A 27,847-nucleotide genomic window follows, 5' to 3' on the forward strand; every position below is an offset into this window, starting at 1 on the left:
GTTTGATATTAATTCATAAACAGCTGCACTGTCATAGTAAGGACAGTTTATTACAGTCTGCAGTTAATTTGATAATTTGTGTACATGGATGTACAGTATATTTTCTCTACTTCCTATACAGTACATTAAATCACAATTTCTCATTAGGAATTTCACCACATTAATGCAACAATTCAGTATTTGATGTGATAACATATTTCTTCCTCTAAATTTTCAGCATCTCTTCCACCTAAACTGACAGTGAATCCACAGGTGATCACAGAGACAGACTCAGTCACACTGAACTGTCAGGCTCCAACATCAGTGTCTGTGACTGAGTGTTTTTTCCGCACAACTGGAAAACCTGCCAAACGTTTCTCTTGTCTGAAGACTCTGACAGGGACTGAACTGCTTGAGATAACAAATCAAAGTCCACCCGCTGAGGTTAAAGTGACATGTTTTTACCTTATAGCTTATCCATCTCCAGACAGTGATGTGTCCTCTATCAGCATTCAACGTGAGTATTCATAAATTTAGAAATAAAAAATTGCATTTTAAATAAATGTGATTTTTAGTTATTTAATCCAACATATGCTTAAAATTTCAGCATCTTTTCGTCCTAAGCTGACAGTGAATCCACCGGTGATCACAGAGACAGACTCAGCCTCACTGAACTGTCAGGCTCCACCATCAGTGCTTGTGTCTCAGTGTTATTTCTACACTTTAAGTGGAGGAACTATCAGTGTCCTGTCTTGTCTGCAGACACTGACAGGGACTGAACTGCTGAAGATGGCACATCAGAGTTCACCTGCTGAGGTTGAAGTGAAATGTTTTTACGCTGGAAAGTTTGGAAACACATATTTTCACTCTCCACACAGTGACTCATCCTCCATCACCATACAGAGTGAGTGACTGTTACTTCTTATCTACTGATATTATTATATCTTGATAGTGTCAGCACAGGATAAGTGGCTTGGTGTTATATTTCAGGTGTAAATTTGATTTTGAGTAATGACAAAATTGATTACACTTTGTATTATATATTACAAACATCAGATACACTGAATTATTATTTTAGCTAGTTGTTAAGCATTATAAGTGTTGTATTGTATGAGTGTAGGACATCTATAAATACATGTACAGCTTACTGTGTACTTGATTGCAGTGGCAAGTGGCACATTATAGCTTTGACTTTTAATTATTTTATTAATCTTTCTGATAGGTCAGAAACCACAGATGAGTTACCAGCATGTTGATGGTGAATATGTTCTCTTGGTTTGCTCGCTGCCTGGATCTGCTAAACATGATACGAGATGTAACCTGTACTTTGGAGAAGCAAGTCATCCAGTAAAAACGACAACCATCCGGAGGGAAACCACCTCAACAAACCGGAAGTCCTGCCAGTTTACTGTCTCAATAGATGATTTGTTGACACTTCTACGTTCTGTTCTGAGAAAGGATGCCAGCTGTGATTACACCTTGGGAAGTGAACTCAACTCTTTGTCTCCTCGTAGTGATGGATACAGCTTGACTGGTAAGTCAGAGATGACATGAATACATGCTACACTGCTACAACACATCCATTTAAAAGTCAAAAACATACATATCAATGCATACACATGGTCACAATTGTAAAAACAAACAATCAAACAAACAAACAGGTTATTTGGTTTCTAGTTCTGTGAAAGTAACAGCTCAAGTATAGTATATAATAGTTTTAATCATTGCAGCATTTTACAATAAATAATTACTACGAAATAGTGCAGTCAAACTGTAACTGACTGTCATCAATACTGAGTATGCAGTGGACATTCCTTCAAGATTATAGCGACAAGAAAAAAATGTTATTCACGCATTCCATTCATGAGATGAAAGCACAAGGTCAGTCCTGAGTTTGACATTAGTTCATAAACAGCTGCACTGTCATCACAGCTTGAACAGTTAATTACTGTCTACAATTAATTTGACCATTTGTGCACATGGACGCAGAGTACATTTTCTCTACTTCCTATACAGTACATTAAATCACAATTTCTCATTAGAAATTTCACCACATTAATCCAACAATTCAGTATTTGATATGATAACATATTTCTTCCTCTAAATTTTCAGCTCTTCTTCCACCTGAACTAACAGTGAATCCACAGGTGATCACAGAGACAGACTTAATCATGCTGAACTGTCAAACTCCACCATCAGTGTCTGTGTCTCAGTGTTATTTCTACACTTTAAGTGGAGAAAGTGTCAGAGTCCCCTCTTGTCTGCAGACACTGACAGGGACTGAACTGCTGAAGATGACGAATCAGAGTTCACCTGCTGAGGTTAAAGTGAAATGTTATTACACTGTAACACATGGAGATACAAATTTTCAGTCTTCACACAGTGACTCATCCTCCATCACCATACAAAGTGAGTGACTGTTACTTCTTATCTACTGATATTATTATATCTTGATACAGTATCAGCACAGGATAAGTTGCTTGGTGTTATATTTCAGGTGTACATTTGTTTTTAGGGGTTGAACACCAAAAATGTTCTGAGTAATGACAAATTTGATTACACTTTGTATTACATGTTACAAACTCATATCAGATGATTAAACTAAATTATTATTTTAGATGGTTGTTAAGCATGATAAGTGTTGTACTGTATATCTGTAAATGCCAGCACAGCTCACTGTGTACTTGATAGCAAAGTGGCAAATTATAGCTTTGACTTTTAATTATTTTATTAATCTTTCTGATAGGTCAGAAACCAGAGATGAGTCATCAGCATTTTGATGGTGAATATGTTCTCTTCACTTGCTCACTGCCTGGATCTGTTAATCATGATACGAGATGTAACCTGTACTTTGGAGAAGCAAGTCATCCAGTAAAAACAACAACCATCCGGAGGGAAATGACCTCAACAAACCAGAAGTTCTGCCAGTTTACTGTCTCAATAGATGATTTGTTGACACATCTACGTTCTGTTCTGAGAAAGGATGCCAGCTGTGATTACACCTTGGGAAGTGAACCCAGCTCTTTGTCTCCTCGTAGTGACAGAAACAACTTGACTTGTAAGTCAGAGATGACATGAATACATGCTACATTGCTACAACACATCCATTCAAAAGTCAAAAACATACATATCAATGCATACACATGGTCACAATTGTAAAAAAACAAACAAACAAACAAACATGTTATTTGCTTTCTAGTTCTGTGAAAATAACAGCTCAAGTACACAAATAATTATGCTGTTTCACACAGTTGTCCACACATGAGACTGACAGGGCTAAATCTACCTTCCTTTCTTCTTTTATTGTAGATATTGTAGACAAAGAGTCAAGCAAGATGCAGACAACGCCAACACTTACTATGACCACAGGTAGGTCAGGTTATAAATTGAAATAGAAAGCCAGAACAATATCACAAATTATTAACTATATTTGTTATTTTGAAAGTGTAAATGTTTTTTTATTCATCAGGCCTGAATGTTAAGACACCTCGTACTTCCACTCCTCTAACTCCTACACACTCAACATCAGGTAACAAAATTACAGAAGTGTGCCTCATATTAATCACAGATTATATGTGTTTCTGAGCATCACGAGTATTTTGAAATGTACTTGATTCATACCTTGTTCATTGACCTGATTGGACTACTGGAAGTAGCACTGTTAGTTCCAGCTCTACTTTTCCAACATCAGTGAAACCAACATCAGGTAAAAGTTTGTCAATGATTCACATTGATTCTTTAGAAGGCGTTGATTTACACACTATATAATATTCACATGTGGAAAATTGAATATGTTTAGTTATTATCCTGAATGTCAAAGTGCATATTAAACTTATGGTTGCTGATTGGTTACTCTGATAGTGTGTGATGGATATGCAGATGCTTATGTGCCTGTGAAGGTAGCCAACTCACTGTGCCGCAGATACAAGCCCACACTGTTCATGTAAAATCAAGTTGTTAAGCAATGCATTGTTGTCACGTCATATTTGTACCCCTAGTAAAACTGAAGGAACTATATATTTTTAATGTTGATATGTGTGTGCCTTCAAGAAGCAGATACTGGTATGACTGATAAAAATCAAGGATCTGGACTTAAGATTCTTATTAGTGCATCAAAAATGCTAAAATGCATCGCTGTGGATGATTTTTTAAAAGTTTCTGGCTGTGTATTTAATAGGTTCAAGCGTTAGTAAGCCTGGCACAACAGATAGTCCTAAAACCCCAATGAAAACAGTTTCAGGTGAGTATGTGTAATTCCTTCCTTTCCTCCCTTCCTTTAGTAATGCATTTACTGATATTAACATAAAAAACATATCATACTAAAATACTATCTGGTAACATTTACGTTTTGGAAATTTGACACATTTTGTAACAAGGTAGATTGAGTTGTGCAAATAGCACACCCAGTTACTACAGAAATCTGTGATCAAATATTAGACGTGATGTCATTATGCAAAATTTTAAGAAATAGCTGAGATTTTATGTTTTTAAAGCTGAAAATGGTTATTCTCTTATCTTTAGTAGACACACACTGTACGTAGCTGCAGTGGAAAAGGTCCTCAACTTGAATTAACTGTTTCAGTATGTTGACAACCTAATTTACTCAGTAACTTTATTTCAGTAGCAAAGCAATCACTTTTCATTTGATATGTGTGTTGGTATTGTTGGTAGAAATACTGTAGTATGTAGAAAAACACTACATCTTTTTTTTGATAATGTTGAGACAAGCAAAACTGACAATATGGTCTCTTTTGTTTCAAAACAGGAACAGGGATGTGGAAGATAATAGCTCTTGTAGCTGGTGGAGTAACTGTGGGTATCATCTTGCTGGTTTCAGTAATTATCAGGAACCAAAGAGGAGCTGGTGAGAAGTGTTGATTTGTTTGTTAAATAAAGTCTGAATCTCTTTTATATTCATGTTTACACATACTGTTTAACACTGAAGTTCAGAATTTCATGACAAAAATCTAAAACTCTCCCTGTCAAAAAATGTTTTAACAGTTAGTCTATTATTAAACGTGTGTAAACTCCAGAAGTTGCATTCTAACAACCATTACATCTTGAGATTTACTCAGCTTGAGATCAAAATATATAAGCACCAAAAAAACAACTTCAGTCAGAGATGCTAGTCAAGGAATACTATTAGGTTCTTGTCTTTGAAGGAACTGTCATAGAATTTGAGCAGCATTAAATTTTGGTGAAATCAACAAATTAAAAAATACAGCGCATAAGAAGGAGGCTGGTGGAAGGAGCTGTGGCAGCAAATTGCATTCGCATTAGCAGTCAGCAGACCTGTGGCTTTGCTCTTCAAAGCCATTTGCAGCTTTCAGGAAATATTTGATGCAGCTTCATGTTTTTTTTTTTAGTTCAACAGATTTCACAGAACTCACAGAGACTAAAACAAGCTGCTGTTCTGGAAATCAGCAGCTCATGTAAAATAAACATGTAAGACCTGCAGCGGAAACTGAAAGCAGACCACATGTGTGGGAGAATGCACTGAGACAGAAATAATCTTGTTTGCTAGGCCTAACACACCGAACACAATTTTACATGTATGAGAGGAGATGGTAGAAAATTGTTCTTCAACAGCCGGTTTATTTTGTGACATTGAAAACTTAATTAGACAAAATCGTGGCAATCTTTAAGTAACGTAAAATTCTTGAATCTGGTCAGCTGGACTGAAGGTCTTTATTTTTATGTAGAAAAACATATTATATTATTAATATTATCATTCATTTATTATTATTTTATACAGACTGTGCAGTAAAATGCCAAACATCATGAGAAACAATCATCTTAGTATTAGTTTCTTTCTTACTTGTAGGTTCTAAGGAACTGAAAACCCGAGAACCACAAAATACGGATGTAAGTGACATGATGAACAATCTTAAATCTATTTACTACATACAGTAATAGATGCTACAGTCTCTTTCTGTCTTTTTCCAGTCTGACACACACCGTGTGTACTGCGAAATCTCTCAGGAGCCAACTGCAATCGCCCTGAGGGATATGGTGTACAGCGCTGTGGAGGCTCATTGAAACACAAACTTTTTCACTCTTCATAGAAAACAAGAAAGCAGACAGCCTAAAGAACTGTTAGAAATGTAAACTGTGAGTTTAGAGTATAAACTAGACTAATGTTAGACTTCTGTAATGTCTTTTTCTTAGATCTACTGAACTATACAATTAAACCAAATTTTTAAAGCAAGATCAGATTTTTCAGTTGTGGTTTATGAAATGACAACACAGCATAGGTTCCATACTTTTTTTAGATCTAGATTGAAAAACTATTTGTTTTTACTCACATATAACTAAAGCTAAAGTTCACTTTACTCCTGTTTGTAATTTTTTATTTTGTTTGTTAATGTGTTATATACATAATTTTTGTAACCGGATATATTTTCTCACAGACGTCTGTGTTTTTGTGCTAAACTTACATGCATTTACAACTTTTGTTGCGTACATACCTGCAACTGTATATAAATACTACTGTCCAGTGAAAACCATGTATCTCCATTCATGTATGAGCTGATTTTTAATTTTTGAGACAAACTGAAAGCGTTGTATTTCCTTACTACTTGAGAAAGAAAAGTGTCATGCTTAAATAAACCTTCTAAAAACCCACCTGATTATCTGACAAATACATTGTTACTAAGCTGAAAACAACCTTTTTTTTTTATCTCATTAAAAGTTTATGTTATTCAGTCACATGGTTTTCTAAGGACAGTGATGACATGTTTTAGCCCACTGTTATTATTCATTTAGGCTTTTTTATATTTGTTATCTACATATTCTGAGTTTTTCAATTACTGTACTAATTTCACTTTACTAATTACAATTACACGCACACATAAACTGTAGCTGTGAGGACTGTTATTGACGTAATGCATTCCTTAGCCCCTTACCCTAACCATAACATGATTCTAACCTTAACTCTAAACCAAGTCTTAACCCTCAAACAGGTCTTTGACGTTGTGAGGCCAAAATGTCCTCACAAGGCTGAAATGTCCTTATGTCCTCACAAAGATAGATAGACATGCGCATGCACACACACATTTGAAGAAATAACACCACTGGGTAAATGAAGGAAAATATTTCTTTGTATTTATTCAGCAGCTTTTTTAAACATGTGGTTAAGAGTATGTGGTCACCTTGACAAAGTATGGATTTTAATTTTTATATCAATGTAACATTCTTTGAACACACTGTTAAATCTTCATCATGCATCTGTAGCTCATCTGAAATGTCTTCTGCTTTAAAACAAAGAGAAACTGGAAGAATAAAGCAAGTTCAAATTGTCCTTTGTCTCTCTGGTACTTTACACGATCCATACTATTATTGACACCAGAAACAACTGAGTTACAAAATAAACATAAAATATTTGAAGAAAGAAAACTATGACAGCACTGTCAATTGTTTTTAACAATTTACTGCCAAAAATATAGACTGTTCTGCATTCTTTTCACACATGACAAAAGTGCATTTTACATTCTGCAGACTTTTATGTCAGCCATCATTTTTTCCCCACAACAAAGAAACAAACATATTTGATGTGTTATTATTGTCCTTTGCAAAAAGGACTTGTTTTACACTTTGTACTCCTACGTTATGCATTTGTTTTTACTGTTTGACATATTTCTTTCTCTTACTTAATTTCAACACACATTCAGGACAGTATGGCAGTGGCATGATCTGCAATGCTCTGAGCAAAGTCACCAAGCACTCCCATTATTTTCATTTTCTTTTGCTGCACCACATCGTTTATGTTTTCTGCATTAATGGATGTGACTCTCAGTGCTACAGATAAAGATTTTTCTTAGTAGAGCGCTGCCTGTTGCAGAGGTATGAGCAAATTCATTTCTGGTTGGCCATGTTCTCTATGTGTTTATAAGCATCTTGTTTTTGAGCAGTCCTATCTGACTCCTGCTCTGGATGCTGGACTCTGCCAAGTTTCTGGTCACCTGCTGATGGTCACTGCTATCAGAGGCAGCAGAGCTACTGTTAGAGGACCAGAGAGGCGTGTTGCTGAACCACACTCCATTGCATTTTCCTGCAAAAGACACATTCAGTTGTGATAAATATGGAGCTGTACAGGGGTATGATATTAAACATTAACAGGACGGACATGCTCTCTTATACTACTGGTTGTATCTGGAAGTGAAAGATAGATGTTAATTATAAAATCTTTGAAAGAAAACAACTCAAATCACTTCATGTTTGTTATTGAAATTGGACACTAAACACTATTTGATTATGCTCTAGGATAATTCTGGTTTATAACAAGTTGGGTCATATGTTTGTAGCTTTGTCCATCATTTCTATGAATTACGTCAAAACAGTACTCATCAGAGTGACTATCGATATCTGGGAACAGAGTGACATCGCTACAATGAAGTCCACCGGGACAAGAAAGAGAAATGATGAGACAATAATTAAACCAGATGATCTAAGCCACTTCATTTCAAGGTAAAACTTAAATAAGGTACTCCTGCAATATTAATAATGATCTCTAATTGCAAGGGCAACAATGGTATGTACAGTGGGTTAAAGTTGAATCAATCAGTCTGTAAACTGTGATGGATGTTTACAATGACCATGTTGGGAAATTGTTTACCTTCACTTTCCTTTTCTTTTCTAAATACATTTTACTAACCTGGGGGTTTGTTTAAAAACTGTCTGACCATCTGAAATATACAGAATGTGCATATTTTTGCCCTGTTGATCTTATTCCTAGCAATTTCAGCAGTTACCTTGGTGAATACAATGTTATCATTACCAAAAGTTATAATGGACAAAACTGCAAAAATAAGACCCAAGTTTTTATAAACCAGAATTATTCCTTAATGATCAAATCATGCAATTGTCTCTGTCATTGTTTCATACTGTGTTGTGCAAGTTTCTTAAAGCAATTAGAAGTTCACTCAAGTGTTCAACTTACTTCATAATTGATATGTGTCTTATAGATTGACATTGCAGTATTGATGGCGTTACTTGTGACATAGATGAAGCAGAGATTTGGCCCTGCTGGGTAGCAACTGTATGATTTTAATCAAAACTGATAGCTGGATATTATAATGCAAGCCACACAATCTGTCTTTGACACAAATTTAGCTACATAGGTTACTGGTCTAATTAACTTCATTGACAGTCTTGATGCTGTTACTCTCCAGTTATACATTATATCTTTAAACAGCTTGATCAATGAGCAAACTGTCTCCTGTGTTTGTGCTGCAGTGTCAGCAGTATTCAGTGTGTAACTGCAGATGCAGACAAACACACATTGTCATACCTCAGGGTGGAAAGGGTGACATGATTCAGGCTTCTTTCTGTCCTTCTGAAACTTCAGTCTGTCACATTTTAGTGACTCGTTGTGTACAAAGGTGTCAAGGAAATAAATGACATGACAGATTTAGCCTGATGTGAAACTGAAAACTTAAGTGAGTGCAACTCTTAACACTTTTAACATCTATTACTTCTAAATGAGAAATAAAATTATTCTCACAATTGGTAACTCATACTGTAAGTAATCCTATGATCTAACTGACATTGTGCTGAAATGAAAAATGCTCTCAGAAAAATTTTTGCACATCAAACATCTTGAGTTTCATAAATAAAGGATATACATGATCTCGATGGGATCCATGGTTACGAGTGGGGCACTGCTACAGTCACACTTGTTGTCCACAACAACCATGAAGAGGTTGCTGCTGGGAATCTGCTGTATGACAAAAGATCTGCAGCCCAAACAGAGAAGATACTGGAATTATAATGTTTTAATAATAAAGATGGATATCATCTGCAAAGGGGTTGATTATTTGATGATTCAATGAGTAATTATTTAAAGTTGGCCTAAAACAGTACCTGATACAGCCCTCACAGTCAATGTTGCCTGTTGTTTCTTTGATGGTGCGTTCAGAGACAAAGGCAGGGTACTCTGTATCACATGGCACCATTGTGGTTTTGCCCCGAGATCTTTGAGCTAAATGTGACACAAAGTAAGTGTAACTGAACAAATAACAACAATTAAACAGAGAACAAACTTACATGCCTATAATGATCATCTATCATTAACTATTACCTTTAACAGAAAGATCTACGTTCCACCAGCTGTACAAGTTAAATTCTAGCAGAAAACTGAAGAGAAAAACACAAACATCATATTAAAACCAATGTTGCTGGGAACAGTTATAAGAATATATTAAATAATATACTCCAGGACCCAGTGACATCACTGTTGGATGTGGTTACAGGTGCAACAGAGCACACTTTTATCCACATCCAAACACCCAACTAGAGGTGAAACAGGCTCTAAACTTTCAACCAGGGAGGGCAGTAAAACACTGCTTTTCAACCTGGTGTTAAGTTGTTCTTTAAAGGGTCCACTTACGTCTCCGTCCTCCAGCTTACAACTCTATAATATAATATACCCTTACCACTGTGTACATCATATCATGTAATTTATTAGCCCGCAGGAAATGATTTTTTATTATTCTTACATGACAAGTTCAGTCAGGAGCCACTTAACAACAGAGAACGGCTGAAAGAGAGAAAAGCATATGATGTCAAAATCTCTGTGTAAAAACAGTGGGTACAAAACAGGTGAGGTACATAAATACATAAACAGCCAAGAGAGACAAAAGACCAAAAGAGAGGGAGATATGACATCTCTGATGAGAGGTAAGAGAGTAGATGGATGTGTGTCTGTGTGTGCTGAGTGAGACCAGGGCCATGGGAGTGGGGTTTAGGTGGGTTATATGAGATAAAAGATAGAGACATTCATACACAAATACACTTGAACCCATACGCATACTGGAAACACAAACATATACACATAGTGCATGCATGCAAATGTTTCTATAATTTATAAATGTCACAGTTCATTTTCTGAAACTCTATACTGTTGTTCCACCAGTGTGCAAACTGTTAACCACAAACCCCGAGACAGGTGTTGAGGTCTCTGCACTGTTGCTGCACTCAGGCAGTTAAAATGTAAATGTGCTTCACCACAGATGATAAAATTATGACCAGTGTCTACCAGTTGATGTTCTCGCTTACATCAGATAAAGTGCGTGCGCTGTCACTGCTCCCAGCATACTCTTTGCAAAGGGCCTGGTAGTCATACAGCGTGATCCTGCAACACAAACAGGCGGAGGTTACATTCAGTGTTGAACAACAACAAGGTCCAGTTCACTGAATCAGAGAGATGTTATGTTGTGTCTCAGACCTTTTGAAGGATCCCATTTGGAGAAGTTTGTTCATAACAGCACCTTCCACCTCTCCAAAGAAGAGTCCTGTCTGAGAGAGAAGTTTTGTCAAAGCACACAGGCACACAGTTTAATGCCTACAGTGGGTGGACAAAATAATGGAAATGTTCCACTAGTACTTTAACTTTTGACTCAGTAAGTTGTAATTATTGGTAGTTCAAGTTTAAATATTTCACACACAAATTGCATCAAAAGAGATTCGGCTTGACAAAACTCATATATACATATATATTTATTTCAGGGCTGCAATCTACCAGACAGAGTGTCTGTAATGTGGTGTAAGAAGCATTCAAACTGAACCCCCTTGCAATGGAAAAACAACATATTCTGATGTGGTGTCCTCAATTATTTGGTTATTTTTTACATCTGTTGAAAACCACAAGATGCATCAACCTACAGTGGTTGCAGCCAGCTGTTAAACACTATGAATCTGTTGAGGTACAAGCAGCCATTTTGTAGGAGTCAGTCCATGTTTGTCATCATACAACTGTCATTTTACAGAGCTAAGCGCAAACAGTGTTTGATCCAAATACGTCCATACACACTGATGACCAAATTTAATGTGTGAGAAACTCTTAAATGAAGTTTAAAAAAACTTGTATGACCACTTCTGTTATCAGGTTCCAGTATTGGTTCAGTATTGCCAGTCATTTTCAGGAGAAGTGAAACATCTATGGCAGAGGGGGCATGTGTTTAAGTGTTTCCATTGTTTTAACATTTGTTCTTGAATGTAAATATGTACACAGTACCTGAGATTGCTCCTCTGTGACAAGAATGAAGCCATTGTTGTCAATGAGATAACAGTTAATGTCCTGTCAGAAGGATGAATAAACAGATTATGTTAACAAAACCAACAAAGCAGAAGCCAGAAGATGCAAAGGGGTTGATTATGTGGTTGATGTGGTTGTCCTTACCTCGTTATCGCAGCTAATGCTACATTTTCCATCAAGAGCTGTACACTGAGCAAAGAACAAGAGTAGTTTAATTTCACATCTCCAGGAAGCTCTTTTTTTTTGTTACAGTTGTTGGTCTTGCATTACCTGTCTGCATGCAGTCCAGAACTTCCTCTGAAAGAACTCGAGCTTCATCTGGATCCCTACAGCTTAGCAAAAGGTCAGGAACGTAAGAAACTGCACAATATTTAAAAACAAGTATTAACATAGTGATGATGATGCTGTGAAAGAGGGTTTAGAAGTTGTTACCTGCAACAATTGGAGATTTTCTGTCATCAAGGAGTTGAATTGCTGTGCTGGCCAAAACCACACTCTTATTTTCTAATGCTAGAGGGGAAAAGCAGAATAAACTCTAGCTCATTTGTCAGATTCATTCATGTGAGGAAAAGTACATTTTCTGCTCACTAGATGGCGCCCTTTACCAAGCTGCCTCAATTGGCCAACTCAAAAGAAAATGCAGTACCAGTCCATTACTTTACAGTAATGGTGTCCAGTCAGAGCTTTTTCTACATCCAGATGACTCTAATAATTCTGAAATGGGTGCTGTGATGGGACATTTCAGGTTATGATGGCAAAGCCTGAGTGGATGCAGTCATCATTAACAGAGAAAAGGTGGTAAATGTCGTGAGAGTGAAGCTGAATTCTCCATCCTCCCTTCGGCTAGCAGACAGAATGTGGGCCACATTAACTGCAGACGGCCACGAGGGAGGCGAGCTGTGCTGCACATCCTATCAGTGGAAAACCAGTTAAAACCATAATCCATAATAGAGAGAGGGACATAGAAAAAGACTGATTTAGATGTTAAAATGCTGAATGAGTAAGGGAATCAGATGAATTCCCAAAAAGGTGCTTCACATAATGCTGCTCTGGAAAAAGACAAGTAGGCCTATGTTGAAATGGACTTGTATTATGCAAGATGCAGATAATTTAGCAGCAATAGGCTGATAAACTCATGTTCAGTTTAGTTTTTCCTGGGCTCAGGGAGCTTTTCTTTTGTGCTGCACTTGAGCTACTTTCTCTGATTTTGTTCTGCATACCTGTACTGAAGGGGATGGAGTAGACAAATGTGCCAGGGACCTGCTCTGCCGCTCTCTTGTACCACAGAGGAAAGTGATCAGCATTAAACACACCCTCCTTGTCCTCCGCTGTCAGGAAATCTCTGAGGAAGCGCACAGAACAAAGCCAAGGTGAGGAGCAAAGGATTAGATTCATCAAGCATAATCACGGCCGCGCCTCGTGCTTTAAGTAATGATTAGAGAAATGTTGAGCAGCGGCACTCACTTATTAGAGAGCTGATCGGGAGCTACAAACAGGTTGGTTCTTGACAGGCCTGTGCGTGTTCCCAGAAAGGCAATCTCCACTCCTTTGTCTGAGTTCCTGTTTGTATAATGCAGAGCAGTGACCATTTGCCACACAAACACATCTTTACATCCTTTATTAACCTTCTGCCTAGATTCTGTTACAAATATCAGATGTCTCAAAATTTCCTCCATCTCAATTCTTTCAAAACTGAGGTGATTGTGATCAGCCCTGACTGTTTTACTAAGGAGGTCAGTCACTATATCGGCCCCCTTGCTAGCAACATCAAGACCACATCTAAGAATCTTTGTATCCTTTTTGACCAGCATTTGAACTTTGAACCTCATATTACTAAGCTCATTCAGTCTTGTTTCTTTCAGTTGAGAAATATTGCAAAAACCAAACCTGTACAATCAGCTAAAATATGGAACTTCTAGCACATACCTTAATCTTTCCCCGCTTAGAGTACTGTAACTCCCTCTTCACTTGCATTACTCAGTCCTTGTAGCAGCCAATAATGTAATAACTACCATTAATGTAATAACTGCCACTAACGTAATAATTTTTCCATTCTTCATGTAATATAGGTTGATAATGTAATAACTTACCCATAATGTAATAAAATTTCTAAACCAATGACGTAATAACTTTTTGCGCATAATGTAATAAGTTATTACTTTATTAACTGGGTTTAAAAAAATCATAAAAAAATATAATAACTGGAGCCAATAATGTAATAATATACTTATATCACTTCATCACACTTCCATGACAATTACCCTTGCTGTTGCCTCTTTCAAATAGCTGCTCAAAAACCAGATATTTGTTTGTGTCATGTTAGCTTCAATTCCATAACTTGAGTGTCTCCTAAAACCCATAGTGAGCTACATGGTTTTTGCCAAAAACTGTGTTGGATTAGCATAAAATTGGCATGTTTGCATAGGGGAGACCCGTGGGTACCCATAGAACCCATTTTCATTCAGATATCTTGAGGTGAGAGGTCAAGGGACCCCTTTGAAAATAACCATACCAGTTTTTCCCTCGTCAAAATTTAGCTTAAATTTGGAGTGTTATTTATCTGCCTTCCTGACAAGCCAACATGACACGGTTGGTACCAATGGATGCCTTAGGACTTCTAGTTTCATATGATATCAGTATCTTCACTAGCTTTAAAATTGATCCTGCTACAGCCTCTGAAAGATGTCGGCCGGGGCCGCAGACGCCCCTGCAGGTCTCTGAGGGTTAATTAGAATGATTTCACAAATTTGTATATCCTCTTGCACTAAATATATAAGAAATGTTAATCTAGTCTAGTTAATCTACCTCTCTAGCTCGTCTTCAATTAGTGCAAAATGCACCCACAAGGCTTTTAACAAAAACTAGTCGTCAGTCCCACATCACCCCAATTCTTGCCTCCTTTCTTTGGCTTCCAGTAAATATAGAATTGACTTTAAAATTTTACTAATTACATACAAGGCCCTGCATGGCCTGGTCCCTGCAAAGCACTCCGATCATCTGAGCGAAGCCTTTTATCTGTTCCTCGTTCCTATTTTAAAACCAGAGGTGACCGTGCTTTTACGGTTGTTGCTCCTAAACTTTGGAACAGCCTTCCCCCATCCCAGCAGATCTGCTGAATCTGTGGTTTGTTTTAAGTGGCTCATTTCTATAAGTTAGCGTTTTTATAATTACTCTCTGTTCACTTTTAGTTTTGATTATCTTGGTCATGTGCTTATTTCATGTCTATGTATCAGGCTTATATGTATGTATGTATGTATGTATGTATGTATGTATGTATGTATGTATGTATGTATGTATGGTGTATGTATGTGTGTATGTACATATACTTGTATTTGTATGTGTGTCTTTTATCCTATATGTGAAACACGTTGTAACTGTGCTTTAATAAGTGCTATACAAAAAAAAAAAAAGTTTGTGGATGCTGATTACACACAATTACACAATGCCACATGTAATTTATTTTTTTCTTTTAAATGTATGTTGTAGGAAATTTATAAATGTATTCTTGCAGGTGGTTTATTTCTCCGACAAATCTCAGATCTGCTGTTGATTAAACTGAAATGTGTTAAATGTCCTGAGAGGAAAGTTCTTGATGCAGTCGATCTAGTGTGAGGAGGCCTTAATGTATCATATTAAAAGAGTGAAGGGAGACTGCATGATGTTTCATCTTCTCACACTCACTTGCCTCTTATTTATTCATAATATCATATTATTCATTTGGGCGGGTTTGACAGTGTTGTGGACCAAAATAAGCTATTTGAAGAAATTACTTTGGGCCCTGGCCACATTGCATATACTGTTTATACTAAGAGCATTTCCACATTCCTGGTCAATATACTGTACGTAACTTCCACAGTCTTCATTTTAAACTCTAACAGCTCTTTTCAGATTAGAATATGGGTAGAATATAGAATATTAGAATGATGGGTAATAAGCCGTAAACAAAAACAAATTTTAAAATACATTGTGATTGTGAAATATATATTTGTCTGTGGTTTGTTCTTCACCAGTATGACTTATTAACATTTACAAATGCAGACTTGATGGGTCATTGTGAGCCCCCTTTAATGATTTACTTATATTTAAAACTGGGTAACACTTTTTAAGCTCCCCTATTTAGTATTTAGGTACATTTAAAAAATAGTTTATAACACACTGTAATGTTGTCGTGAACAGATATAATATTTTAAAATGTTTATTACTGTACAGTATATGTCAACAATTATAACTTTTCCTATGAAGACATGAGATAATGTAATAATATAAAATATCATGTTATTACAACTGTATTTTACTATATTTTCATTCATCATCTGTTTATACACCAGCCTGCACTTATGGTGGCCACAGGAAGAGTTATATTGCTTTCATTAATAAGCACTTATATCTTCTGACAATTACATTGTAGTGTGCAAGTACTATAAGCAATTTAATTAACTGTTTGTACACTGCTTGTAAATACTTAAAGGAAAGTGTTACCTATAATTGCAGATGACTTACAATGTGGGAAACTCATGACCTTTATTCAACAGCTTACTAACACTCAACTCATAACTGCAGACTTGAAAAACACCTAGAAAGTGTTTGAAAAAAAGAGCTTACTCTGACTTGTTGAGGGCCAGTCCAGTCCAGTAGGCCTCCAGTGGAGCAGTGACCACTGCATCAAATAACACCTCCTGGATCAGCTCTCTGTCACCTGCAGAATATACAACAGCAGTTTTAATTGAAGACCTGATTATCCAAAACATCCAACTCATTTATAATAATCTCATGTTTACACTTCATGAAATAATTAGAACTTGATCAAATTTTCTACACAGATAATACAGGCACCATGAAGGCTAATATATTTAAGTCTGACTCAGGTGTCTCTTACATTTGAGGTGCGGTCTACGGCCTGTCATGAAGAGCTTGATGGCTTGAATCTGGGTCAGGTGACGATGCTCGTGCTCCTCCTCTATGTTGCAGTACGTCCTGTGGTCCAAACAGAGACACACTGTTACATCACAGGCCTCAACATCCCCGATGAACACAGAGGGATAACCTATATAACGCATGAATGCCCACTTCCATAACCCCAGCATTACCATTCATCTGCCAGGGCGACATCTGGCTGTTCCAGATCACGGAGCCCTGAAAAACACAAGTCAGTAACGCTTCAGCAATGCCAAGCCGGGATAGACTGATACAATAAGAGCTCCTTCAAACAAGCAGGTCAGATTGTTATGCATCTTACTGTATTCAGTTTTGTTAATACAATAGAGTTGGAGTGATATACCTGCTTCGACTGATACATTCCCTCTGAAGAAGTATTTGCCATGGCCTCTAGAGAGAGCAACTCCGACACTGGAGACAAGAACAGAGGACAGAATCAACCTGAGTCATCAACGTTTCACTAGAACCCAGACATAAACCTACAGGAAGTCATTTAGGAGTGTAATAACACACACCTGAATGGAGTTCCTTTGATGTCAGTGTAGTAATAGTCATTGTGCATCTTCAAGACACGCCTCTAAAAGAACAAACAAACAACGCAGATGAGATTTATTCCTTCGGTCTAGAAACGACAGCGAGAACAACTCTCATCTGATAGAGAGACACTAAACATCTTTATCTGCAGCCTCACCCCTTTATCCACTGTCTTCTTCACCTCCATAGAGAAAGTTCCTGTCTTCCTGTTCACCATAGCGTTGCGGAGCTGAAAGATAAAACGCACATAGACGCATGTAGAGCAGACAGGTCGAGAATGGGTCATTGTGATTACCATTTAAATGTGATACTGAAAACAGAGCAATCATACCTTCATGAATATATGGATTCATTTAAAATAATATAGAACCACTAGTCTGGTCACAATGTGAAATAAAGGAATTGCGTTGCAGTTACACAATATTGCATCTAAAATACATTTAGTGTTACATTTTGCACACACTGAAGACATTTTTTACAAGATTTTTGTCGCTATAATATTCATTTTTATGAGTTTAACACGTACGATATCATCTTTGTCCTCCCACTCCACCTCAGAGAGATCCACGCTGCTGTAGTTTGGCTTTCTCCTCTTCTGACCCTCCTGATACTGCACAAAGAAACACAGTATACACGGTTTAATAACCCCTTTGTATAATGAGTTTTTATTTTGACTAAAACTTCAACCAAACTCTAATGTAATGAATGTAGCCTGACCCAACGGTGAAATCTGTATGTGACACAACACTGTCAAATAGAGATGAGATTAACATGAAAAAAAAATCTATTTAGAAATACGTCACTTTAATGTATCTTTTGTTATTCACTGTTAAAAGGAAGACTTGTCTGTGTGCTCTTGTTTTATGAAGTCCTGATACAGCACTTTTACTGGTTAATTATTTAACAAATCATCTGTGAAATGAACACTGTCAGGTAAAATGAAAATAATTAATATGATTGATAGGAAATCCACGCTCAAATAAGTCTACATCAGTGCATTAAACTGTACATGACGGATGCGGCTACGTAATGTCGTACACAAGAAAACGACTAGTCAATGACTACAACCACAGCACAATTTTAGCCACAAAAAGACACTCACAAGAAACCAGCACAGACCAACATACACACGGTTGCACAGAGAGGAGTAGCACTAACACTGGCACACACAGATCCACTAGCACAGCCATAGCTCCTGAGGAACCAGTTGGTCCCAGGGCGAGCGGCTGTGGTCTCTGCCAGTGAGTGTTAAGTTACCTCTGGGAAATCTCAGGCCAGCCAGCCCTATGAATGGCCTTTATCCCTGCATGCATACATCAAAGGAAAAGGTGGGGATTACAGACTATACGAGCCCATTTAGCCTCCTAACCACATAACACATTTGTCTCTGTGTGCCCTCGTCAACGGAGTCTCTCAGTTCATCATTTCGGTTATGTACACAATTGCATGGACAAAACAAAAAGGAAAAAACAGGGTAAAGTCAGGGAATGTTGTGAGACTGTAAAATGTGTAAAAGTGATGTTAAGAAACCGCGTTACCAAAGGCCTGAGGTCCGGATGTGTCAGGATGTAGCCATTGTTTGTGATGGCAAATACGTATCCATGGATCCCTAACTAGAAACACAAAATGAGGCACATGTAGAAGTTTTTAAAAAGCCTTTTTTATATCAGCATATTAATTTAATTTCTGCAAAAGTAGAAGACAGCTGATTGTACCATATGTTTGGGGATGAGCTTCATCAACTCCTGCAGAGGGATGTCTGTTCCTACAACTCCCAACAGAATACCCTGGTTCTTCTGCATGACAAGATTCAAAACACATACACAACTTCAGATGACTGCAGGAATACTCATTAGGTGTCTCACACTCTGTCAGTCAGTCAATCAGTCACTCACCGTTTCATTCTTTGTGCTGAAGACAGGCATGGCTACTGTCGTCATCAGACTCGGGCCTGCTTTTTCGTTCAACTGGAAAAAGAAAAAGGAATTTCTGACTGATGAATGCTGCTCTTCTGGCTGAGTAATCCCATCAAGTGAGTGTCAACAAGTTCTCCAATCAGGTGCGTAAGCATCCTGTCAAGAGCACTACATAGAAAAAATGATTTAATCCAAACTTTAAACATCTGCGTTTGCCTGATAATCAGACTAAATTGCCATATCATTTTGTTTCATTCATTTTAATCACTGAACAACTCAGACACGTGTGATTCAAAGGTCTGTAACCTGCCTACAGAGTTAAAAGTTTATTTAGCATTTCTCATCAGTACATCTTGTGAATTCTGAACAATAACCAACACAGTTACACACTTACACTTTAAGACAAATTGAGTTTCAAAAGATTAAATGTTTTGTCCATAAATGACTCCAACTGCTACATAACAATGATTATGTTAAAAGAATAAATTAGAACTATGCAACAACATTAAATGTGATCAGCAGCCGTGGAAAAGTTAATAAATGAATTAAGAGATATAATTGATTTTTTTCATCCAGTGCAGGAGGCCTAACTCACACTAAATTAAATTAAAATTTCTGTATAAAATAGTTGAGTGTGAGTTATTGATAACAGCTTCATGACTTGGCAGAAACAAAGCCAAAACTACAAAATTAGGTTGAGAACACATAACAATATCACAAAATATATATGATCTAGAAATACATAGATTTGATATAGAGATATAGCATCTATTCCTTGCCCAAAATGTTTAAATGCAGCATCCAAATGAAGTCCTGCAGAATCACAGTTTTTTTGTTGTTAAGCCTGAACCATGTGAGGCTCATGTGGCGCTCAGAGGAGGAGATGAGGTAAGTTCAGTAGGATGAAGGCTGACATAATTTAGCACATGAGTGCCATTAAAGTAGGTCTGCTATTCCCTCACCTCATGAGTCCACACAGCTGAGTGTGCCTGCATGCCTCCATGTTTGTGTGCTTGTGTGTGTGCTTGGGTGTGTGTGTGTGTGTGTGTGTGTGTGTGTGTGTGTGTGTGTGTGGTGGTGGTGGGGGCTTGATGTTCATTTGTGCACGTGCATGCATATGAAGCAAACGGGCTGCGAACTGCAGGTTGTACTAGATAGCTTGACAAAATGAAGAATGGTGGGTCCTTACATTCATCCCAACACACAATTTGGCAGAAACTGCTTCAGACTACACACACACACACACACACACACACACACACACACACACACACACACACACAGGTAAACCTTCGAACACCTAACTACCTCCCCCCCTCCTCCTCCCCCCTCCTCTCTCTCTCTCCCTCTTTCTCTTTCTTGGTCTCCCCTCCAATGTCAGTTTTATTATGGGCTTTAGGAGATAAAATGCAATGATCCACAGAATGATGAATGGTGTGTCTGAGGCTGAGATACAAGAGCACACACTCCAGAGGACAATCTCCCAACCCTTCTGCGTGTGTACGTATATGTGTGTGTGTGTGTGTGTGTGTGTGTGTGTATGCTCATCGTCTCCATTGTGAAAAGAAGTACAATAAATGCTTCTTTGCTGCACCATCAAAGGGAACTTTAGGCTTCCTAAGAAATACTACAGCATAATGTTGAAAAGTATAAGCAGCTATTTAACCTCTCTAAGTCACTTTTATTGTACTACTGTAAATGACTCTACCTATGAGCTCCTTTCTGATCCTTGTTCAGAACTACTCTCAACGGCATCTGGCTGATTCTTTTATAATGACACGACAAATTAATTGTTTTAACAACGTTTAAGTCTACCTGAGAGCGCAAAGAGATCTGATCACATGTAGATGTTTACCTTATGTGCCTGGGAAAGCTGTTGAGAAAGAGGAAACAGAAAGATTGAAACTCTGCACATTCTGCACTGACTGTGGACACAGATGTACATCGGGAGTAATCCATGCAGATTAATGAAGCTCATAATGACGAATCATTCCAGCAGCGTGAAGACTAATGACAAGACAGCAGACACACAAATGTGCACACTTACTGTACATAGATGGACAAAATAACGTATAATACGTATAATATAATAATGTGATGCAGTGAACATTATATGCTTCACAAAGGTAGTATTTAAAGCAGGGCAATTACTGGCTTGCATTATACTATAAGATGTTCCTATTATTTTGTCCACTTGCTGTAGAAAACATGTTACTGCACTGTACATACTGATGCACCCAACAGATACACAGAAGCATGCAATCACACATACAAAACACATATATGGACCAATAACTTAAAAGATTAAGACTCACAGGAAGTCATCACACTGTTTCAAACTAATAAGTAGAGCACTGTGACACACTTACAGCACTGTCCACATAAGCTTCAGTCCACACTGTGTCGTGTTCGTGGTCGATAACCTTTGGGCGGCTCATGACGTGAAGATACCTCATTACATTCTCCTGAACGTCTGCTAAAGTGGAAATCTGACTAAAATAACCTGCAATAAAACACACACACGAACCCAAAATTATTTAGAAAATGTGTGCAGGAACAACATAATATGAACAAAATATGAAGTCCTGCATGTATTTGAGTTATCTGAGATCTGCATTAGTTTATTTTTTGGCCACCTGGGGGCAGTAAACATATTTTCATCTTACATTGTTTGGGCAAACATGTTAGCAAACAGTATTTACACATCCAGCAGATACAGAGCAACATTAGCATTCATTTGGAGTGAAAGTGTTTCTGCCCACCTAGCAAATGTCAGTCTGATATTCATTTTCTTTTTAGCTCTGTTTAGGTCTCCCCCAATGCTACACCATGTTCACCAGCTAGTGTGCTGTGCTTTCAAAACCTAAATTAAAGCACTTAAGCATTGTTAGCAATATGTAGTTAAGCATCAAAAGTGGTTAAATATATGACATAATGAAATCTTCATCTGCAACGTAACCAGTAATTATAGCTGTCAAATAAAATTACAATATTTCCCTCTGATATGTGGTGCACTAGAAGTATAAAGTGGCATAAAATGGAAATACTTGAGTACAAGTACCTCAAGACTGTGCCTAAGTAGCCTACAGTAGTAACTGTAACTTTGAATAACTTTTTAGTTACTTTCAACGACAACCAACGTCCCTGACATTACTGGACTGTACTAAAACCACTCTGGAAACAGGTCTCCAGTGGTTCAGTCCAGAGTGACACAGGAGCCATTTGACTTGGTGTCAGCTCCAGCTGTTGCTGACAATGTCTCATATCAGACAAGTAAGGTTATTTCACAGTGGGGGTCTGCATAGGGAGGGAGGTTTGGGGCTTGTCCCTCCACAATCCCTCCGTGATCTGTTTTCCTGACTGTGACTTTCCCTTCAAGAGGGCACTCATCCGGAGCGTTGACGCGTGGGAGCCATCAGTGGCGAGCAGCCGAGAGGGAGACACTCTGACAGGAAGAGGGATTAGAGTGGATTGACCTCTGACCCTCCCCAAGTGCCACTTCATTACCTCTTGGCAGAAAGAATCTGATCCCGCACACATACACACACATGCACGAACACACACAAACACACATAACACGGCCAAACCACACTAATACCCACACATCCTCCACTTCTCATACTAGAGTACAGAAACACCACATCAGGCCTGTTCAACACTCACTGATATGGAGCTGTCTTGGAAAGTGTTTATCAAAAAGTCCCAAACCTTTGTTGGCACAAGCCATCCATTTGAGGTTATCAGCAAACGCAGACTCTCGTCCAATCAGGTAAGGGAATATGCGCACCTGTGCAGAGGACAAATAGATGTCAACAGTTTCAAAGATGGAAGGATTAAAAAAACATGCAGAGTGATGTGTCTCCTTAGTGCTTCATCTTCCTGTCCTGATTCTATCTGCTTTGGAACAAGACGTAGCTGCATGTTTTTGCATCCTCACGAGGAAACACTTAGTGCTTAGCTGTCTGTTCACTTCTTTATGTTCATTCTTTACATTTTTTCCAGCTTACCTTTGCCTGTTTTTCAACGAAAGTTGTCTTTTTTCTTTAGATAGCACTTTATGCAGTTATATTCAAATAATTTTCTTTTGTTGGGGGGTTGGGCATGAGGGCATGTTGTACTGACTGTCCTTTTAAAGAACGCTGTGTGACTCTTTGCCAAACCTGCATGGCTCATTGGCTCCAGATGCTTTGCTAAGCATAAAGCATATAGAAAACACTGAATGGCTGCCATATAGCGGCCCTGAGGGTGTATGAAGGGGGGATGGGGCACCCAGCCAAACACTGCCCTGTACCCTGCCAAACACTGCCCACACACATATGCTTGATAGGACTGAACAAAAGCCCCTGAGCTGTTGTTTTTATTGCTCTGTGAATGGCACAGCAGTCTATTTCATTTCAGTTGCATTTAGGTCATACAAAGGGAACCTAACAAAAGATTTTAAACCCAAAGTTGGGTTCAGGAAAAAAGTGTAGGGAGAGCACAGCAGTGGGGGGACCAGAGCCTTTTAGATTGAGCCGCTTGCACATGTGCTGCCCTTGAAAGTGGTTGATTTCTCATGTTTCATTTCTCATGGGGGAAATATTGCTCTGTAATGCCTCAACACATTGAAAAACATCATATTGATGTGGATTTTACATTACAGAGTTATGAGTGGTAATGAAGTACGAAACCAATTCCCCAAAACGTCAAGACAGGAGCTCCACCTGCCATATAGTATTAACATGTACATCTATCCAAGATGGAAAAAAAGTGCGGTGCAAGCAGAAAATTCAGAAAAAGGACATGTATAATGTTCAGAATTAGATACCAGGTGGAGCAGAAAGGAGAGAGGGAAAGACTCACCTTTCTTTCTGGCCAATTGTGCTTCTCAAAAACGTTGTCATACATTTCAGTTGCTCCGTCCGTCACGAGCATTATGGCCTGGCTGCACAAACTGCCATGACCAGTCTGATTAAACTGCAGGAAGACAGAAAACAAATGAAAATATAAATAATAAATAATAATAAATTACAAAACCCCAAATTATATCTGTGGTGTAAACAGAGCCAACAATCTCTGTTTCACTGTATATGAAGGTGATGATTAAGCCATCAGTCAATAAAATACAGATAATGGCTTTGTAAATAAACCAGAGGAGCGTAGTACTCTTAATTCTGATGCAGAAGATGCATGGCAGTAATTAAGTGGCTTATTGACCTGTAACAGAGTGAATGTGGAGACAAACAAGAGAGTGTGGTGACACAATCACAGACTAAAAACTGCCAAGCACCACTGCTCTTCAACCCTACAGGCTGAGCACCAGGAGGCCTTCAAAACTCACAGACACACCTGCTTATGCACAAATATGTTAAAAATAGAAATATTACCACCAGTGTATAAACAATGTTGGTGTGTCCTGTCCTCTCAACAAAGTCTCTTTATTCTGGAGGAATTTTATAACAACGAAAACAAGTCTCAGTAGTTGGATCATAATAAAAAAAAAAGCCTTTAGAGTCAGTAAAGTAAGGCTCAGCAGGCATTAGCTCAAAACGCTGATCATTTAACATATTTTAATGTGTTACAAAGGTGCCAGACACAACCAGATCAAATCAAAACATAATTGGTTTTATTTTTCCTACTATGGAGTCCCATGTTTGTCATTGGGAACAGTGCATCATGTGTCTTTCATCTCAAACTAAAGCAGCAGTTTGTGATTGATTTGTGTCTGAGGCAACTCAGTCTGTGGTGACTGTGAGGGTCTTGACTTTAAGGCACAGCAAACAGAGACAGCTCCGCAGAGCAGGCAGTAAGAAGATGACAGATAAAGGATTAAACTCCAAATTCAAATAGTAAAGTTAGGTTACAGTAGAGACAAACGGTAATGCAGGTATGCTCACATGACTATGCAAATTGTATGGCATTAACTAGACTATCTGTCAATAACGTCTACTTTGGAAAATGTTTTCAGTGTAAGTATAATCTACATATTCACTTAGCAGTAGAATGAATAGGAACTATGAATCTCTGAATAAGTCTGAAGTAAGGTAATCACACAATTTACCATAAAACAAACAACTGAATGTAGCACAAATGTTCATTTTTTGTTCATAATGAAATAGACCAGAGCAGTTTCTATCGTCAGTGTTGTCAGAGAGAGGGAGGATGTCCAGAGAAATAAGTGGAGTGTTTAAAGTTTATATTTAAGATGCTCAGCACTTTTTTGCTTCTGGGCATTTGTATTATTGTATACCATGCATAAGTAAATAATTATTTCTAAATATAAATGTTAATGAGAAAAGACGTGATCAATAACAGGATCATTAAGGAATTGCTGCTGATAAAATCTAATCAATATCAAGCCCGTTACTTGAGAGACAAATTAATGTTCTCGTTTCCAAAGAAAAAAATCATCTAAAAAAGGGAATGATTATATATTTTGCAATGGTAAAATATTTTATTACATGCTTGCTGTTTTATGTTTCTTTCGCATTATTCTGTTCTAACTGTGCATTTTCAGTTCACACCTCCACTTTCACTCAGCTGACCAGGACTGGATGCAAAAACGGTGCAGTGCTCTTCACATGAGGTGAGTTTCCTTTTGATCAAGGTTATGATAGACTGTAGTCTAACGTCTTTCACTGGACAGCAACAATGAATTTCAGCAGAGGGCTACTGGCTACCGGATTACCATATTCATTGCAGAGAGCTTTAATTAATCTGACAAATGCAGAGGTAAAAGCTGCGCTCCCTCAGCTTGAGCGGCGTAGCCAAAGCTCGCCTGAAAACAGGGAGATAAAAGGAGTGCAGCATGGCTCCTGGCCTTATCTGCTTTGTGTTCCAATCAGCCACGTTATTAATCATTGACATTAATTAGAGCCATTAATCACGCTTCAGAATAGATGTGTCTGTGTTTGGAGGGCGGAACGGGGATAGCGCTGGAGCGTTTCGACAGGCGACACACCTCCCAAGCACTCAAATGTATTTGACTAGAGTGTGCTACTTTTTATGATTAGCTGAGAACATACAGAGTGTCGTACTTGAACACTCTGTCAGTGAAAACAAATGTGGCTTGTAAAATGAAAGTTTTACTAATGTTCTGGTCAAGTGGAGCCCTCGAATTAAATGACAAAGTACATTTGTGAAAGCTTGGCACGCGCACAAATTCATCACTTTCTGCCAAATGAATCAATCAATAAATGAATCATTTTGTGAAAACTCATGAATACTTAACAGCATTGTCACATTATCAGCAGCCAGTCAATAAGAAATGAGTTGATCTGCTTTGTGATACAATATTTCAGTGGAATATAGACTGTAACGATTTATGTGTGAACAGCATCCCCATTAAACTGACAGTCGGTCACAGATACAGAGCAGGTGGATGTAACGAGGTTTACTGTGCTGGAACTTACATCATTCAGGATTGTGAACGCCTCGTTCAGAGCTTCCCCCAGCAGCCCGATCCCTTTGGCAAACAGCTTGTCCAGATGTTCACGGAAATGCTGACAGATAACGGAGAAAGTGGAAAAGAACGGTTTTAAACATTAATCACACATATTGAATTTGATACGATCCACATATATTCATTACATGTCAGTCTGATCAGGACTCACGTCTTTATTGGCTCTGTCTGCCCGGACCAGCGTGCCATTCAAACAAGGCTCCACATAGTGAATTTCCTGATTATACTGCAGAAAGACAAATAACATTTTGATAGAAAAACATTGTTTGTTTTCATTGCAAGACTGACTTACAGTTATGTAAAATACATAACACTCCTTAGTACAAATTATTCAAGATTTCAGATAGCAAAGGACTAAGATTACAGATAAATGGAGAGATTCACATAATACGAATATAATAATATTTAGAAGAATGTAATAACATAATGAGAAAGGACACAAACATGTATAAATACAGACTGAGAAAAGGTGACATTTTGGTTGAGCTGAAACCTACTGCAATGATGTTGAAGAAGTCGTCATCTCCAAGTGTGTCTAATATGGAGGAGACAGTCTGTCTGGCAATGGTCAGCCTCAGTCCCTTCATACTTCCACTAACATCAACTAAGATAACAACATCCTTAGGCGATGTCGCTGCCTGGATGTACCTGTGATATGGAGTTAAATTACACTCTTTGAATCCTTGGGTGTTGCAGTAACGAGGGAGGAACAAAACAAAAGATGACAGGTATTTAGATGCTCACCACTTCCTGTTTCTGCAATCAAAGCCGATAACCCCATGTTCATCCGGATGCCACTTCACTCCTGTGGAAAAGATCAGAAAGTAAAACAACATATACTGAAAAGAGACAGAAAACGGCAAAGTGTGACAGCAGACAAACACAAGCACACTGACACAGGATATCTGAAATATGACAATGACGTGGGTCTGCTATTATTAAGGTACAGTATACTCTCTTCATCTCTCAGAGAAGACATCGGTAGTAGACGATAATGTATAAAGGGTA

General features: G+C 38.0%; 1 protein-coding gene and 1 long non-coding RNA gene across 2 annotated transcripts in view; one reads left to right on the forward strand and one right to left on the reverse strand.

The window, feature by feature from the left end:
- Positions 1 to 2,776: 2,776 nt before the first annotated feature.
- LOC121889228 lies at positions 2,777 to 3,506 on the forward strand. The gene is made up of 3 exons (XR_006093470.1): positions 2,777 to 3,037; positions 3,289 to 3,348; positions 3,449 to 3,506. It is a non-coding gene; the product is annotated as an uncharacterized LOC121889228 (long non-coding RNA).
- A 3,470-nt stretch (positions 3,507 to 6,976) lies between these two features.
- The window catches only part of LOC121889835 (voltage-dependent calcium channel subunit alpha-2/delta-3-like), a 36,652-nt gene continuing 15,781 nt past the window's right edge, over positions 6,977 to 27,847 (reverse strand). The window contains exons 8-39 of the mRNA XM_042402052.1: positions 27,584 to 27,644; positions 27,337 to 27,487; positions 26,991 to 27,065; positions 26,790 to 26,879; positions 24,241 to 24,354; positions 23,107 to 23,185; positions 21,768 to 21,901; positions 21,254 to 21,271; positions 19,378 to 19,449; positions 19,198 to 19,278; positions 19,021 to 19,095; positions 18,009 to 18,092; positions 17,640 to 17,711; positions 17,464 to 17,525; positions 17,292 to 17,359; positions 17,101 to 17,146; positions 16,890 to 16,987; positions 16,616 to 16,709; positions 13,478 to 13,573; positions 13,234 to 13,355; positions 12,446 to 12,523; positions 12,284 to 12,345; positions 12,158 to 12,202; positions 11,993 to 12,055; positions 11,204 to 11,274; positions 11,035 to 11,110; positions 10,476 to 10,516; positions 10,058 to 10,113; positions 9,841 to 9,958; positions 9,601 to 9,713; positions 9,269 to 9,351; positions 6,977 to 8,029 (exon numbers count right to left, since the gene is read on the reverse strand). Coding sequence (XP_042257986.1) covers positions 7,937 to 8,029; positions 9,269 to 9,351; positions 9,601 to 9,713; positions 9,841 to 9,958; positions 10,058 to 10,113; positions 10,476 to 10,516; positions 11,035 to 11,110; positions 11,204 to 11,274; positions 11,993 to 12,055; positions 12,158 to 12,202; positions 12,284 to 12,345; positions 12,446 to 12,523; positions 13,234 to 13,355; positions 13,478 to 13,573; positions 16,616 to 16,709; positions 16,890 to 16,987; positions 17,101 to 17,146; positions 17,292 to 17,359; positions 17,464 to 17,525; positions 17,640 to 17,711; positions 18,009 to 18,092; positions 19,021 to 19,095; positions 19,198 to 19,278; positions 19,378 to 19,449; positions 21,254 to 21,271; positions 21,768 to 21,901; positions 23,107 to 23,185; positions 24,241 to 24,354; positions 26,790 to 26,879; positions 26,991 to 27,065; positions 27,337 to 27,487; positions 27,584 to 27,644 — 2,591 coding nt within the window. The 3' untranslated portion in view covers positions 6,977 to 7,936. The remainder of the gene's footprint in view (positions 8,030 to 9,268; positions 9,352 to 9,600; positions 9,714 to 9,840; positions 9,959 to 10,057; positions 10,114 to 10,475; positions 10,517 to 11,034; positions 11,111 to 11,203; positions 11,275 to 11,992; positions 12,056 to 12,157; positions 12,203 to 12,283; positions 12,346 to 12,445; positions 12,524 to 13,233; positions 13,356 to 13,477; positions 13,574 to 16,615; positions 16,710 to 16,889; positions 16,988 to 17,100; positions 17,147 to 17,291; positions 17,360 to 17,463; positions 17,526 to 17,639; positions 17,712 to 18,008; positions 18,093 to 19,020; positions 19,096 to 19,197; positions 19,279 to 19,377; positions 19,450 to 21,253; positions 21,272 to 21,767; positions 21,902 to 23,106; positions 23,186 to 24,240; positions 24,355 to 26,789; positions 26,880 to 26,990; positions 27,066 to 27,336; positions 27,488 to 27,583; positions 27,645 to 27,847) is intronic.

The sequence above is a fragment of the Thunnus maccoyii genome, chromosome 3, assembly GCF_910596095.1.
Source record: "Thunnus maccoyii chromosome 3, fThuMac1.1, whole genome shotgun sequence".
NCBI classification, from domain to species: domain Eukaryota; kingdom Metazoa; phylum Chordata; class Actinopteri; order Scombriformes; family Scombridae; genus Thunnus; species Thunnus maccoyii.